Source organism: Acyrthosiphon pisum, chromosome X (genome assembly GCF_005508785.2).
Source record: "Acyrthosiphon pisum isolate AL4f chromosome X, pea_aphid_22Mar2018_4r6ur, whole genome shotgun sequence".
Taxonomy (NCBI): domain Eukaryota; kingdom Metazoa; phylum Arthropoda; class Insecta; order Hemiptera; family Aphididae; genus Acyrthosiphon; species Acyrthosiphon pisum.
Genome location: NC_042493.1, coordinates 29,317,513 through 29,329,911, shown reverse-complemented (window position 1 = coordinate 29,329,911; position 12,399 = coordinate 29,317,513). Strand labels below are relative to the sequence as shown.

Sequence of the window (12,399 nt, the reverse complement as noted above, 5' to 3'; positions counted from 1 at the left end):
ATTTCTTTTATTTTTCTTGATAACATAATTTTGTGTATATTTATGTATTTTATTAAGTTGTAAATTATATATTATGCAAGTTGCAATTATAAATGTTTTTAAAAAATTAATCATTTTAAATTATAAATTGGCAATTGTTATGTTTTAATATTATATAACTTATATTATTCAATTGCTATATGATATAAAACAATATATTTTTTAAATTATTAATGTGAGATGAGTATAGTTTAAATTAGTAAATAATAGTAAAGTAAAAGTAAAAGGGTATAATACAGTGTACATTATGATAAAAGTTCAATAAAATTGTTTTTTATAATTTATAAATTAGAAACTAAAAAGACACATTCACTCTTTATGTGATTTACATTATAATTAAAAAAAAAATAGATTAATTTTTTTTTTAAACTGAGTTAAGTTAATATTTTTTTCTATATTAACTTTTAACTTATCGAGTTAAATTTATAATTTATTAACTGTTAACTTTTATTTTATCGATCTTGTGTCCTCTTAACTTAATTTGAGTTAATTATTTTCATTAACTTGACCACATTTGTATTACCGTATAAGTTACCTACGTTATTTTATTACCAATCAATAAAAATAAGTGAATACATTATCTATTTGATTAATAGGTAATTATTACCTACATAAAGTAAATATCATACTATAAAAACTAATTATACTAATACCTATCTAAATATAATAAATAATAGGTACCTACATTTGTGCTGTTTCTATCAATTATTAGATAACTAATTTGAATAATATATAAAGCCGGTAGGTCCCTATTTGTGATCTAATAAATTAAAATTAAAAAACATTAAAATAAAATTGCGTGTAGGTACCTATGTTAATTTAGACATTTGGGTACCTGCGTTTTAATTAATTTTTATAATTTTATTAATATTGACTAATAATGTAATATCAGTAACTGGTAATTATAATTATAATAATAGATTAATAATTTATATACATAAAATAAACTAAAATAATCATTATGAGTAGGGTTTTAGTACTGTGGACTGTGGATCAGTCTAGCATACGAGAGGTCATTCGAGTAACATATCTTATATAGGTGTGTATTAAAAAGTCGTTCTTAAAACACTAAATTTAATTCATATTTTGAAAACAAAACAATTTATTTACCATAAAAACTTGGACAAAAATATAATTCGTTATTGTTTTAGATTCTGAGCGGAGCTATGGATGTATTGATTAACGATTTTACAGTGATATGTTTTTTTTATTATTCTTGTGTCTATCATCACCGTTTGGGGCTGCTTCGATATTTTTCAACAATTTATTTTTCGACGGGAAAGTGAATATAGTTGATGCATTCAGGAAGACAACATTTAAAATTCCCAATAGTTTTCAAAAGTGCCGGGAAAAACAGAATAAAAATTAAGGTAAAACGGGAATTTTAATGCAAAAACGGTTTTTGGTGTAATACCTACTCTATAACAAATTACCGTAATTACATAGGTAATGACATTTTCCATTTCCAATTTTTTAAGCTTTTTCTTCTGTAAATGTCAATAAAATTTTATTTGGTGTGTATGAAAGCTTGGAAATTTAATACAAGGCTAATAATATATTGTTGTATGACATTTGAAAAATATTAAAAATCCATACCCTCAATTTTTTTTATAATCATGTCGAGTTTGAATATTGACAAAATACGTAAAAATTATGAAAATGTGCAAAACTACTTTGGGTTAGAAATTCATAAAAATTTTTCTTTTTAAATCTAAGATTTAAAAATGTAGTGCAAGATTCCTCATAAGTTTGTCTACCTTTATCAAAAAAAAAAATAAATAAATAAATATCTACAAGAAAGTCAAATTAAATTTTTATGAGCGTTTGAAATTCATATTTGTTCAAGATTGGAGTTTCACTCGATTTATCGTGTACCGATTTACTTATTTTGTTGTAATTAAAAAACAAACGACTATGGATACATTAAAATATGACTGAATGATATTTTCATTTTTTATGCACCATAACATTTTGAAAATATTTTGACTTGTTTTGAGCTGTTTGCAGACAATTTTTTTAGTTTTTTTTTTTATAAATATTAATACAATTTTATTTGTTGGGTCAAAAAGCGTGAAAAATTAACACAAAGCTCCTGATATATTGCAATATAGTGGTTGAAAAATAATAAGAATACATCGGCTCATTTTTTTTTGATAAGCATTTAAAGTTCGAATTTTGACAAAATGTATCAAATTTAAAATTTAATATTTATTTTGTAGTTAAAAATGTGTTAACTATTAGATGTTCAACTTACATTATATTTCCAGTCTTATAGTAATATTATAATATATTATATAATAATACAAATATTGTAATATCCAGGGGTGCGATTTTAATGAAAAATCTGGGGTGCTAATGCTCTTCTATTTTATTAAATATGTTATTTTATGATTATAGAAATCAGCTTAAAATTTGCCCTCCCCCATGTCATTAGCGGGCGATTGTCGGGCCGGATATGTACTAGTTTAGGGCCTTCATATAGTAGCTAAGAAGTAATATGTTTAGGTATCCCCCTACATATTATTAATTATTCAGTCATTTATTGTTATCTCTAAAATTAAATGGGTTATTTATGCCTATGATAGTAACCAAGATTATCTCAGATGACCGTGATGGTAACTAGTGAGTTAATTTATGTAAGAAAGCTATATTTGTATTGAAATAAAATTGCGATTGTAATATAATATAATGTGATAATTAGCGACCGGTTTTTTCCAGTTTTGTTATGGGCCGGTCAAACATATTGCCCCCATCTAAAAAACTGAAATGACGCCACTGCGATTTTCTTATTTTGTTGTAATTACTGGAAATACATGCAATTTTTACTGAATGTTTTATTTTCAGTACACCACACAATATTGAAAATATTTTGACTCGTTTTGAGTTGTTAACAAACAATTTCAAATTTTCAATTTTTTTAGTTTTTTTTCTATAAATGTCATTAAAATCGTATTTGTTGGGTCAAAAACCTGAATCCTGAAATATTGTTACAATAGTAGTTGAATATTAAAAATACATAGGCACAACTTTTTTTTATAAGCATTTAATGTTCAACTTTTATAGCTAAGGATTGACATTTTAAAACAAGGTTCCAATAAGTAGGTTATTCTGTAACCAAAAAATCTCAAAAATATAAAAACACAGTTTTTTTTTAGTTATTTTATGTTTGAATTTGGACGAAATTACATATTAAATAACCAATATTACACAATGATATTTAAAAAATATTTAGACTAATTTTAACCCACCAAATTAAAATAATTGAAATAACATACTGTTTTTTACTACAACATTAATCGAAATAATTTATTTTAAATATAAGGATTTAGGAATTAAAAAATGAGGATAATACACTTTTATAATTATTCTTAATTATTTTTGTTTTATTGTCAAATAAAATAATTAAAAAAAAAAACACAATATTTTTATAACTAACTTTTATCGGTTTGTAATGTAATTAATTAACAATTTCATATTGATCATATGTTGTCCAGCAATTAATTAATACCAACATATTTATTAATTAGCTAGTAACATGTAGGTCCTATCATTAAAATATATTTTTATGAGGTACAATGCTTACCAAAAATTAAATTATCACCTATTTATTATAATTATTAAAACAACTAAATTTCATACAGTAGCAACAGTTCAAAAATTAAAAAAAAAATAAATATGTTTCTAAAACAAATATTATAAAATCTATTACATCAAATATGAATGTTAAAATTTAAAAAAAAATACCATACCAAAAAAAAATAATTAATTTAATTAATATAATATGTAATTGGTTGTGTAAATAAAATAAAATCAGTCATAGAATATTGAAAACGCAGTTGACAGCACTCTCTGTAAAACACATTAAAAAAATTAAAACTTATTAAAATCAAATCAAGTGGGTTTAAATTATTTACATAAAAATTAATTGATGTTAAAATGTAATTTGTAGGTAGAAGATACTGAATGGTCTAATATTGTAATATTATTTACAGAGGACAGTATTTGACTATAACAAAATATCAAGATATAATAAAATTGATATTATGATTTGTAATAATTATAATAGAGATGTTTTGATTAAAATGTGAATAAAATGATACCAGTGTTACAGTTACCTTATAGCTTTTAAACAATTTAATGCATTCTAAAAATTGGTCTCTTAAGGCCTAAAGAGTTATAAGTTATGAGTCATAATCAATATTATTACCTATAGTGCCTAAATTTACTTTTGGTTGTTGTAATACAAATAGGGTGTAACAGGTCACCAGGAAGACCTGACAAAAGAAATAACTTTTGTTCTAATTATTTTATTTTGTCATATAATTTACAGACACAATTGCGCTACATGTATAATATAAACATTTTTATTTTTTAATATTGAAAATAAAATATTTTAAAACTGGTTATTAAAAAATTATGATTGTAAAAACATTTATTTAAGTCATGTAGCTTATTATTAAAATATTTTTGAAATTTCACTATTTTTGTTAAATTAAGTTAAACCAGTCGTGAAAACCTTTTAAACTCAAAAAGTATAAACTTTTTTTAAAAATTTTATGATCATTTTTATATAGGTACCTGTTAAAGATTAATATATATTTTATTTTTTAAGTTATTACTTTTCAAATTAATGAGCCTTACTTTGATATTTTAATAAATCATATTAAATAAACCACTTTACTTAGATAAATAATTTTACAATCTTAAGTTTCCGAAAAACCAGATTTACAATTTTTTTATTTTCAGTATTTTAAAATAAAAATAAAAAATGTTATATCATACATGAATCAATACATTCAATAGAAAAAAAAAATATATTGATTAGAACAAAAGTTATTTCAATTGTCAGGTCTTCTTGTTATATCCTACAAAATGCTTATTAAATATTATAGTCAAAATATGAGCTATGTCAATATTACAATGGCTATAGACAATATAGACTATGACTATTACAATAGACACATTATATTTAAAATCCAGGAGAAATGAAAAGCATATACAATTTTGTGTTAACATTTTTAATAAACTAGAAAAAAATAATTGCTCTTAGTATAATAATATGTTATAACAATGTCTTACTACATTATTGAGGTAAACTAATTCGATCATTAGTAACGTAAATTACGGACAACACCTTCCCGAAACAAACTTTTGTTTGGACGTTTGTATGTATCAATAACTCCATATGACCGTGTTGTTTTCTCGGACTTTGTTTGAGTTTTACTAAAAACCGGAGTTCGGACAGTAGATGTAATGTTATGTACTTGTTTTTCAAAATCCATTTCTAATGATTTAATTTCCTTTAAACAATGAAATTAAATTGTTCAGTCTTAGTTATTTTTATATTTTAAAATAGGTAAAAGTTATTTTGTCTATGCTACTAACATCTTTCGAGCAAAATACTATAAACAAGCACCTACTTAAAGACTTTACCGTAAATTGTTTTTTATCAAATTTTGAACATTCTGTACTAATCTCATTATAAACTATCATCACTAATTCTATTCATAAGAATACATGAAATTAATACTAATTATTCATTGAGGAAAATATATAAAAAAAAACAGCGATAGAATGATGGAAAATTGAAGTAAATAATTATATTAAATCAAGAAAGGAAAAAATTCCTATGCATGCATACATTTTTGAAAATTATATTTCTTTATTTATGAATATTTTTTTCCATTAAGAGGACGCCACACCCGCATTTGTTGTCTCCGTCTTACAAAACGCGCAACATAGCAAATTTACGCTCAGCAGTTCACGTTTTATGCCGTTAGCTTAACAATTAGAGTGAATCGACCTATTATGAAACTTGATGGTAAGAACATTATCTGTGTTTTGTTGGAACTTTTTTTACAATAATTCAGTTTTTAAGTGAATTATGCGTGTATAAGAAATGTAAATTAAAAATGCTCATAACTCATTTAATGTCTCACGCAGTCTCCTCTTGGAGAAGGGGGGTAGTATCATGCATATAGTGATATATACATAGATAAATAGATCACATGATCTCCCTACTACCCACTTGTGATAAGCATTGTCAAAGACCTTGAGGTCGTTTCAATGAACAAATATAGAAAAAAAAAAAATATATATATATTTTACAGATTTATATGTTAGATATGCTAGGCCTGTTGTTGGTTGATGAATAATTGAAAAATTATCTATTAATTAATTCTAATACATCGATGCAGGTCGGCTATCAGCGCTCAAATTTAATTATAAAATCAAAAAAAGATAATATTTTTGGAAAAATATAACTCAAATAACCTATCTGTTTTTAAATACAGTAAAACTTCCATATAACGGTCACTGAGGAGACTGTAAATAAAGACCGCTATTTAGAGGTGCCCGTCCTACAGAGGTAGAATAACACTAGGATAACTTTTGACGAGACCAAAAAAATTGACCGTTACATAGAGGTGACCGTTAGCGGAAGTTTTACTGTATATAATAATTAATATTAATTTTACCTTTTTAAACAGCTGTATTTTTTTTGTTATACCTACATAGTGCAATTTATAATAATGTAGATACATTATTATAAAAGACGGATATGTCATAACCTTTAAAATATTGTTTACTTTAAATGGTAATTTTTATTCTAAAATAATTATAGAACGAGTAGTTACTACTGTTCTCCATAAGTAGGTATATTTTGAGTCTAAAAATTTGGGGGGTGGTGTTTTTAAAATGTTGTAGACAACAATTTAATTATATTTGAGTCATGAACTTAGATAATATGGACTGGAAACAATGTGGCTGGGGGGTATGGGTCCGGTCCGGTTTTGTATGGCATTTGTGTGAAAAGGGAAATTGACAGACCACCCTGGTGGTGAATTATTATAATTATTATTTTGTTATAGAGATTTGCATAAATAAATAAAAAATTAAATATATGTATAGGACTATGGGAATTAGGCTCCAGAACAAGACAAGTTATTTAAATGGCACAGTAGCCTCTCAATTTCCTCTTCTACTGAATGTCTGTATGTAAACAGAGCTGCCAATAAAAAAGTATTGTTTCCAGTCCAAATAATTATCTTAGTTCATGATTGTAGCATTGAATATGATATTAATTACCTGCGTAATGGAATCTATGTCTTTTATAAGCCTCCCTGTGTATTTGATCTTTTGTTTATCATTGTAATGTCCCCAAGACTTGGCATATGCTTCTAAAATGTTAATTTTCTCAATTTCAATTTGTTTGTTTTCAATTTCCATTTGATTACATTTGAGCTGATACTCGGCCAATTCATTTTCAAGATGACACAAATCTGTTTTCAATTGTCTGTTATATTGGTCATGACTGAAGGAACAAAAATCATAACATCATAGTATAAATAATCAATACAATAAAAAATATTTAACTTACATGAAAAATTAAAAATATCAATAACTTAAAGAAAAGGTTAGTAAGGATTATAAGTAAACCAAACAGTCATTAAATATAAATACCTACATATTTTAAATATATTTGAATCAACATTCTATATTTCAAATTAATTTACTCTATGTTGTTTGTATATACTTCTTATATACCTATTGACAATTATTATAAAGGTCATCTAAATACAACAAAAAAATTAATTTACCTGTGGTATTCTATTTGAAGATCTTCTAATTCTTGATCAATATCTTGAGCTCTTTGAGTTTGCATAACTATTTCTTGACTAGTATCCATTTCATCCCAATGTTGTCGAATCATCGATTCATTTTGATTCAATAATTCTTCTTTTTTTTCCACAACTTCGATTTCTGTCATAGCCTTTAGTTCAAGCTCCTTCCTATTATTTTCCATTTCATCAAGTTGTAACTTCAGACCAATTTTCTGCATGTTGAGTGAAATGATTTTATTTGTCAGGTATTGATGTTTTTGGAACAAATCCTTCACTAATTCCCACAAGCCAATCATATTCTCTAAATTATGTTCACCATCCTGAGTGATTTTCAACAAACCGATCTTTTCAACGGCAGAATTACAATCAAGTGGTACATTGAATAGGAAATTTTGTAGATTATAAATGGTGTGTTTTATTGTGCTATTAAAATCTTTCTCATTCATTAATGCGTAAGACAGCTCTCTGATAGTGGCTTTCTCAATGACACTAATACATTTGTCACAACCAGATTTGAGCTGTTTGACTGCTTTAACTAACGGACAATCTTCTTCCAAATTGATTAAACATGAATGTAGTTTATCCTGATTAGATTTAAAAACGGATATTTTATCCAAAACACAACTGACTAACATCATACTTTTATATAGTACATTTGGAGCATGTTCTTCACAAAACTGTTGCATAGTGTCACGCTTCCATTTGGTTTCGTTAAGAGCCATCGTAAGTGAGTTAATAACTTTCAATTTTTCCGAATTGTACAGTTGCAAGTTTTCGATCTTGACTGTTTTCAAGTCAATATTTTCTTCCAGCTGTACAACTTGACCTAGTAAACTGTCAATAACCTCTTGGAAATATTTTCTTTCTACTAATATGTTTTCACTAATGAGCTCCATGTTTTCTTCTAACGTAATCTCTTTGTTTTTCAAATATTGGAAGCCATTTAAACAAATGAATCTTGAATCACTAAAAAACAACAATTATAAGTAAAAAGGACTTGCTTAACAAACCATTTCATGATTTCTAAAAATATAATAATGTACACTTAATAACAAACCTTAAAGAACACTGTGTCTTTATGGAACCAAATGATAATCGTTTTAGTTCCGGTGTTAAGGTTAGCTTTTTTCTTCCAGAAATCTAAAAAAATGTAATAATTTTAAATTAATATTAATATATAGAATATTTAATTTTTAATTATTTATAAATATATTGATTATATGATTTTTTCAATGTGTTGAAGCAATTAGTAATTACTAGTTATACAGTTAGATATATACTGACAAAAGAAAAATTAAGGAAACACGGGAATTTTTACGCAAAATCTGTTTTTGAGAAAATTGATTTTGGTTTTTAGTGCAACTCTTAAACAAATGATTGTAGGTACATGAAATTTTGACTGAATGTTTGTATAAGAATTTTCTATACACCATAACATTTTCAAAATATTTTGACTTATTTTGAGCTCTTCACAGACATTTTCAGTTTCCATATTTTTTAGTTTTTTTTTCTTTAAATATCAATAAAATTGTATTTGTTAGTTAAAAAAGCTTGAAAATTTAATAGAAGACTTCTAGTATATTGTTTTAAAGGCAGATGAAAAAAATTAAAAATCCAGCCACAATTTTTTTTTTTTATAATCATTTAAAGTTCAAATATTGACAAAATACGTAAAAATTACGAAAATTTGCAAATTATTTTGAGTTAGAAATTCATAAAAAATTTTCTTTTCAAATCTTAGATTTAAAAATGTAATACAAGATCATTCATAAGTTTGTCTATCTTTATCAAAAAAAAAAATTCTTCAAGCAAAACAAATTAAATTTTTATGAGCGTTTGAATTTCATATTTTTACAAGATTGGATATTCACTCCATTTCTCACGTAGCGGATTTTGTTATTTTGCTGCAATTCAAAAACGAATAACTGTAGATTCATGGCAACTTCACTGAATTTTCATATTTTCAATTTCTATACACCATAAAATTTTGAAAATATTTTGACTCTCTTTGGGCTGTTAACAGACATTGTCAGTTTTCAATTTTTTTAGTTTTTTTTTCTATAAATATCAATGAAAATGTATTTGTTGGATAAAAAAGCGTGAAACTTTAATGCAAGGCTCCTGATATATTGTTACAATAACAGTTGAAAAACATAGAAAATAGATGCACAATTTTTTTTTATAAGCATTTAAAGTTCGAATATTGACAAAATATATCAAATTTAAAATTTAATAATTATTTTTAGTTAAAAATGTATAAAATGTTCAACTTTTATAGCTAAGGATTAAAAATTTAAAACAAGGTTCCACGTAAATAGGTTATATATAAATTACTTCATTCACAATAATTTCATCAAATATATTTAGTAATATCGTAGGCTGACTGTCCGTTTTTGCTCAGAATCGTTTTTCTAATACAATGATATTATATCATTAAAATTATAAATTTAACACCATCCATTACAGTGACCCACTTGTAACCTACTATACAGTAGAGCAACATCCATTTGCCCACCTTTTTTAAAATTATTAGTTATATTATATATTATAAAAAACATCTACATACAACTCAGAAGGAGATAGTTATACAATAATTAAATCTTATAAAAATAATAAATTTGCACTTAATTTGTTATTTTACACACCATTTTCATAAATATAAATAATTTATAATTTTTACTAAAAGGGAAATTATACCTAGATAAACAAAACACAATACAATATAACAATAATACCAAGTGAAAACTCTCACAATAAAATATTATGTACAATACCTATAATGTCTTTACTATATATATTTTTTTACTGCCAAATTTTCAAATTGTATTATAAACTTATTATTAATCATCAAATTTTCTCTAATAAATGGTAAAATTAAGAAATATGTTTTTGAAACTATAAATTTACCAAATAATATGCAAGAATATGCACTACCTATAAACTTTTAATAATTTTTCAATTAGTTAGGGTGACAGTCAATAGCTTTCTAAATACATGTATTTTATAAAGAACAAAACTTATTTTTATGACTAAACTATGTAATTCAACTGTAACTAAATATATAAGAAATTATATTCTACCTACATAAAAATAAATATATATATATTAATGTTTCCATTTTAATATTAGTTCTTATGCATAATATAAAACAAAAACTAGAAATGAATTTAACTAGATTATTATTAATACTACAGTTTAATAAATAAATAATCGTATAAAGGTTCTACTCAAAGTAAATATATACTATTCTATTGTTTTTTAGCCAGTACCTATTAAAAAATTAAAAATATGAATATTTAATATAGATTCATACTAGCCAGTAGGCAGCTAATATTGAAAAATAGGTAGGTAAGGTACCTCCTAACTACTAAAATATAAAGGTTACCAAAGTCTTTTGAAATTATAATTTATTGCACTGTATTAATTTACGTTTAGAAACCGGAAATTTAATCAAGCTCGAAGCGTGAGCTTTCCTGACTTGATAATTTTTATAATAGCACGTGTAACTGAATTTCAAAAGAATTATTTTGATACTGAAAACTCGAGTGCTTTTACCTTGTTGTTTTTGCCGGGCGGCCGACACGAATAATCGTTCTCGATCGCCGTCGTTGTGTTGCTGCAATCGTCGAAAACTGACGCTACCGTTGGGTTATTCAGAGTCGACATGTTGTGTTATATTAATGTTAATTTGTATCGCGCACGTTTCTCAACGATTGAGAACAAAAATCGAAAAAATAAAATAGATTTATCGGAATATTATTAACAATAACGAGTGTATTACGATCGATCGATTTTATTCCGTCAGAAACGTATTAGGTATATATAATAACATATTATATTGTCTGATTGAGTAAGCGTGGATTATTTTTCAACGGGCGGACTACAACGAGTAATAAATAAATAATAATTATCAATATAATAATATTATGTATACAATATATTATATATGTATATAATATAATAAATATATATATATATAATATATGCACCTATATACCTAGTTGAATAATAATATTATGTTTTTGACGAAACTCAAATCGACGAACTCATTCGCACGGCGGTTTTCGGTTATTCACTGTCAAAACGTTTCGCGGCTAAAGTAATATTATTATAATCGTTATTATAGCTGTATGCTGTTGCTGGCGGTGTGTGGAGGAGAGGCGTCACGACGATATTCGATAATAATTTATAAAAATAATGTTATGGAAACCCCATACTGCCACACGTAATTACCTAATATTAGATACGAGTGCAGGTGGACAGATTATGAGATTACCAGTGACGGCGGCGGCGATAATATTGGTACCTATAATAATAATCCACGAGTCGACGTGACATTCAGAAGTGATTTATCGTCGTCATCGCTAAACGCAGTTGTAGACGAAGGAAGACGGGTGACGGTTTACAGGCGCAAATAGGCAACTAAATTTACAGAGGTTTGGGCAGTTGACCCATAGTAGCAATACGCAGGGGCGTCAAGGGTACCGTGAATTTTAGATTTAATACCACAAAACCTATACCCGTGATTGTTGTACAATTTATCATAATAATTATATAACTGTTAATTCTTATACAAATTCACCCAACATTTTCAAAATATTTTGATTTGTTTTCAGGTGTTTACAACAGACATTTTCAGTTTTCGATTTTTTAAATTTTTTATTCTATAAATATCAATTGAATTTTATTTGTTAGGTAAAAGAGATTGAACATCTAATAGAAGGCTGCTACTATATTG

General features: G+C 25.5%; 1 protein-coding gene across 2 annotated transcripts; it reads right to left on the bottom strand.

Annotated features, from left to right (window-relative positions):
* Positions 1 to 3,475: 3,475 nt before the first annotated feature.
* LOC100570121 lies at positions 3,476 to 12,166 on the bottom strand. Of its 2 annotated transcripts, XM_008181582.3 has the most exons (6): positions 11,217 to 12,161; positions 8,719 to 8,801; positions 7,638 to 8,627; positions 7,126 to 7,351; positions 5,119 to 5,339; positions 3,801 to 3,888 (listed from the first exon to the last, which is right to left on the bottom strand). In XM_008181582.3, exons 1-5 carry the CDS (start codon positions 11,325 to 11,327, stop codon positions 5,148 to 5,150), a joined length of 1,602 nt encoding a protein of 533 aa, XP_008179804.1. In that variant the 5' UTR covers positions 11,328 to 12,161; the 3' UTR covers positions 3,801 to 3,888; positions 5,119 to 5,147. The 2 variants fall into 2 exon arrangements, with proteins under 2 accessions (XP_016657293.1, XP_008179804.1); XM_016801804.2 differs by lacking the exon at positions 5,119 to 5,339 and having other exon boundaries at positions 3,476 to 3,888; positions 11,217 to 12,166.
* Between the last annotated feature and the right edge of the window lie 233 nt (positions 12,167 to 12,399).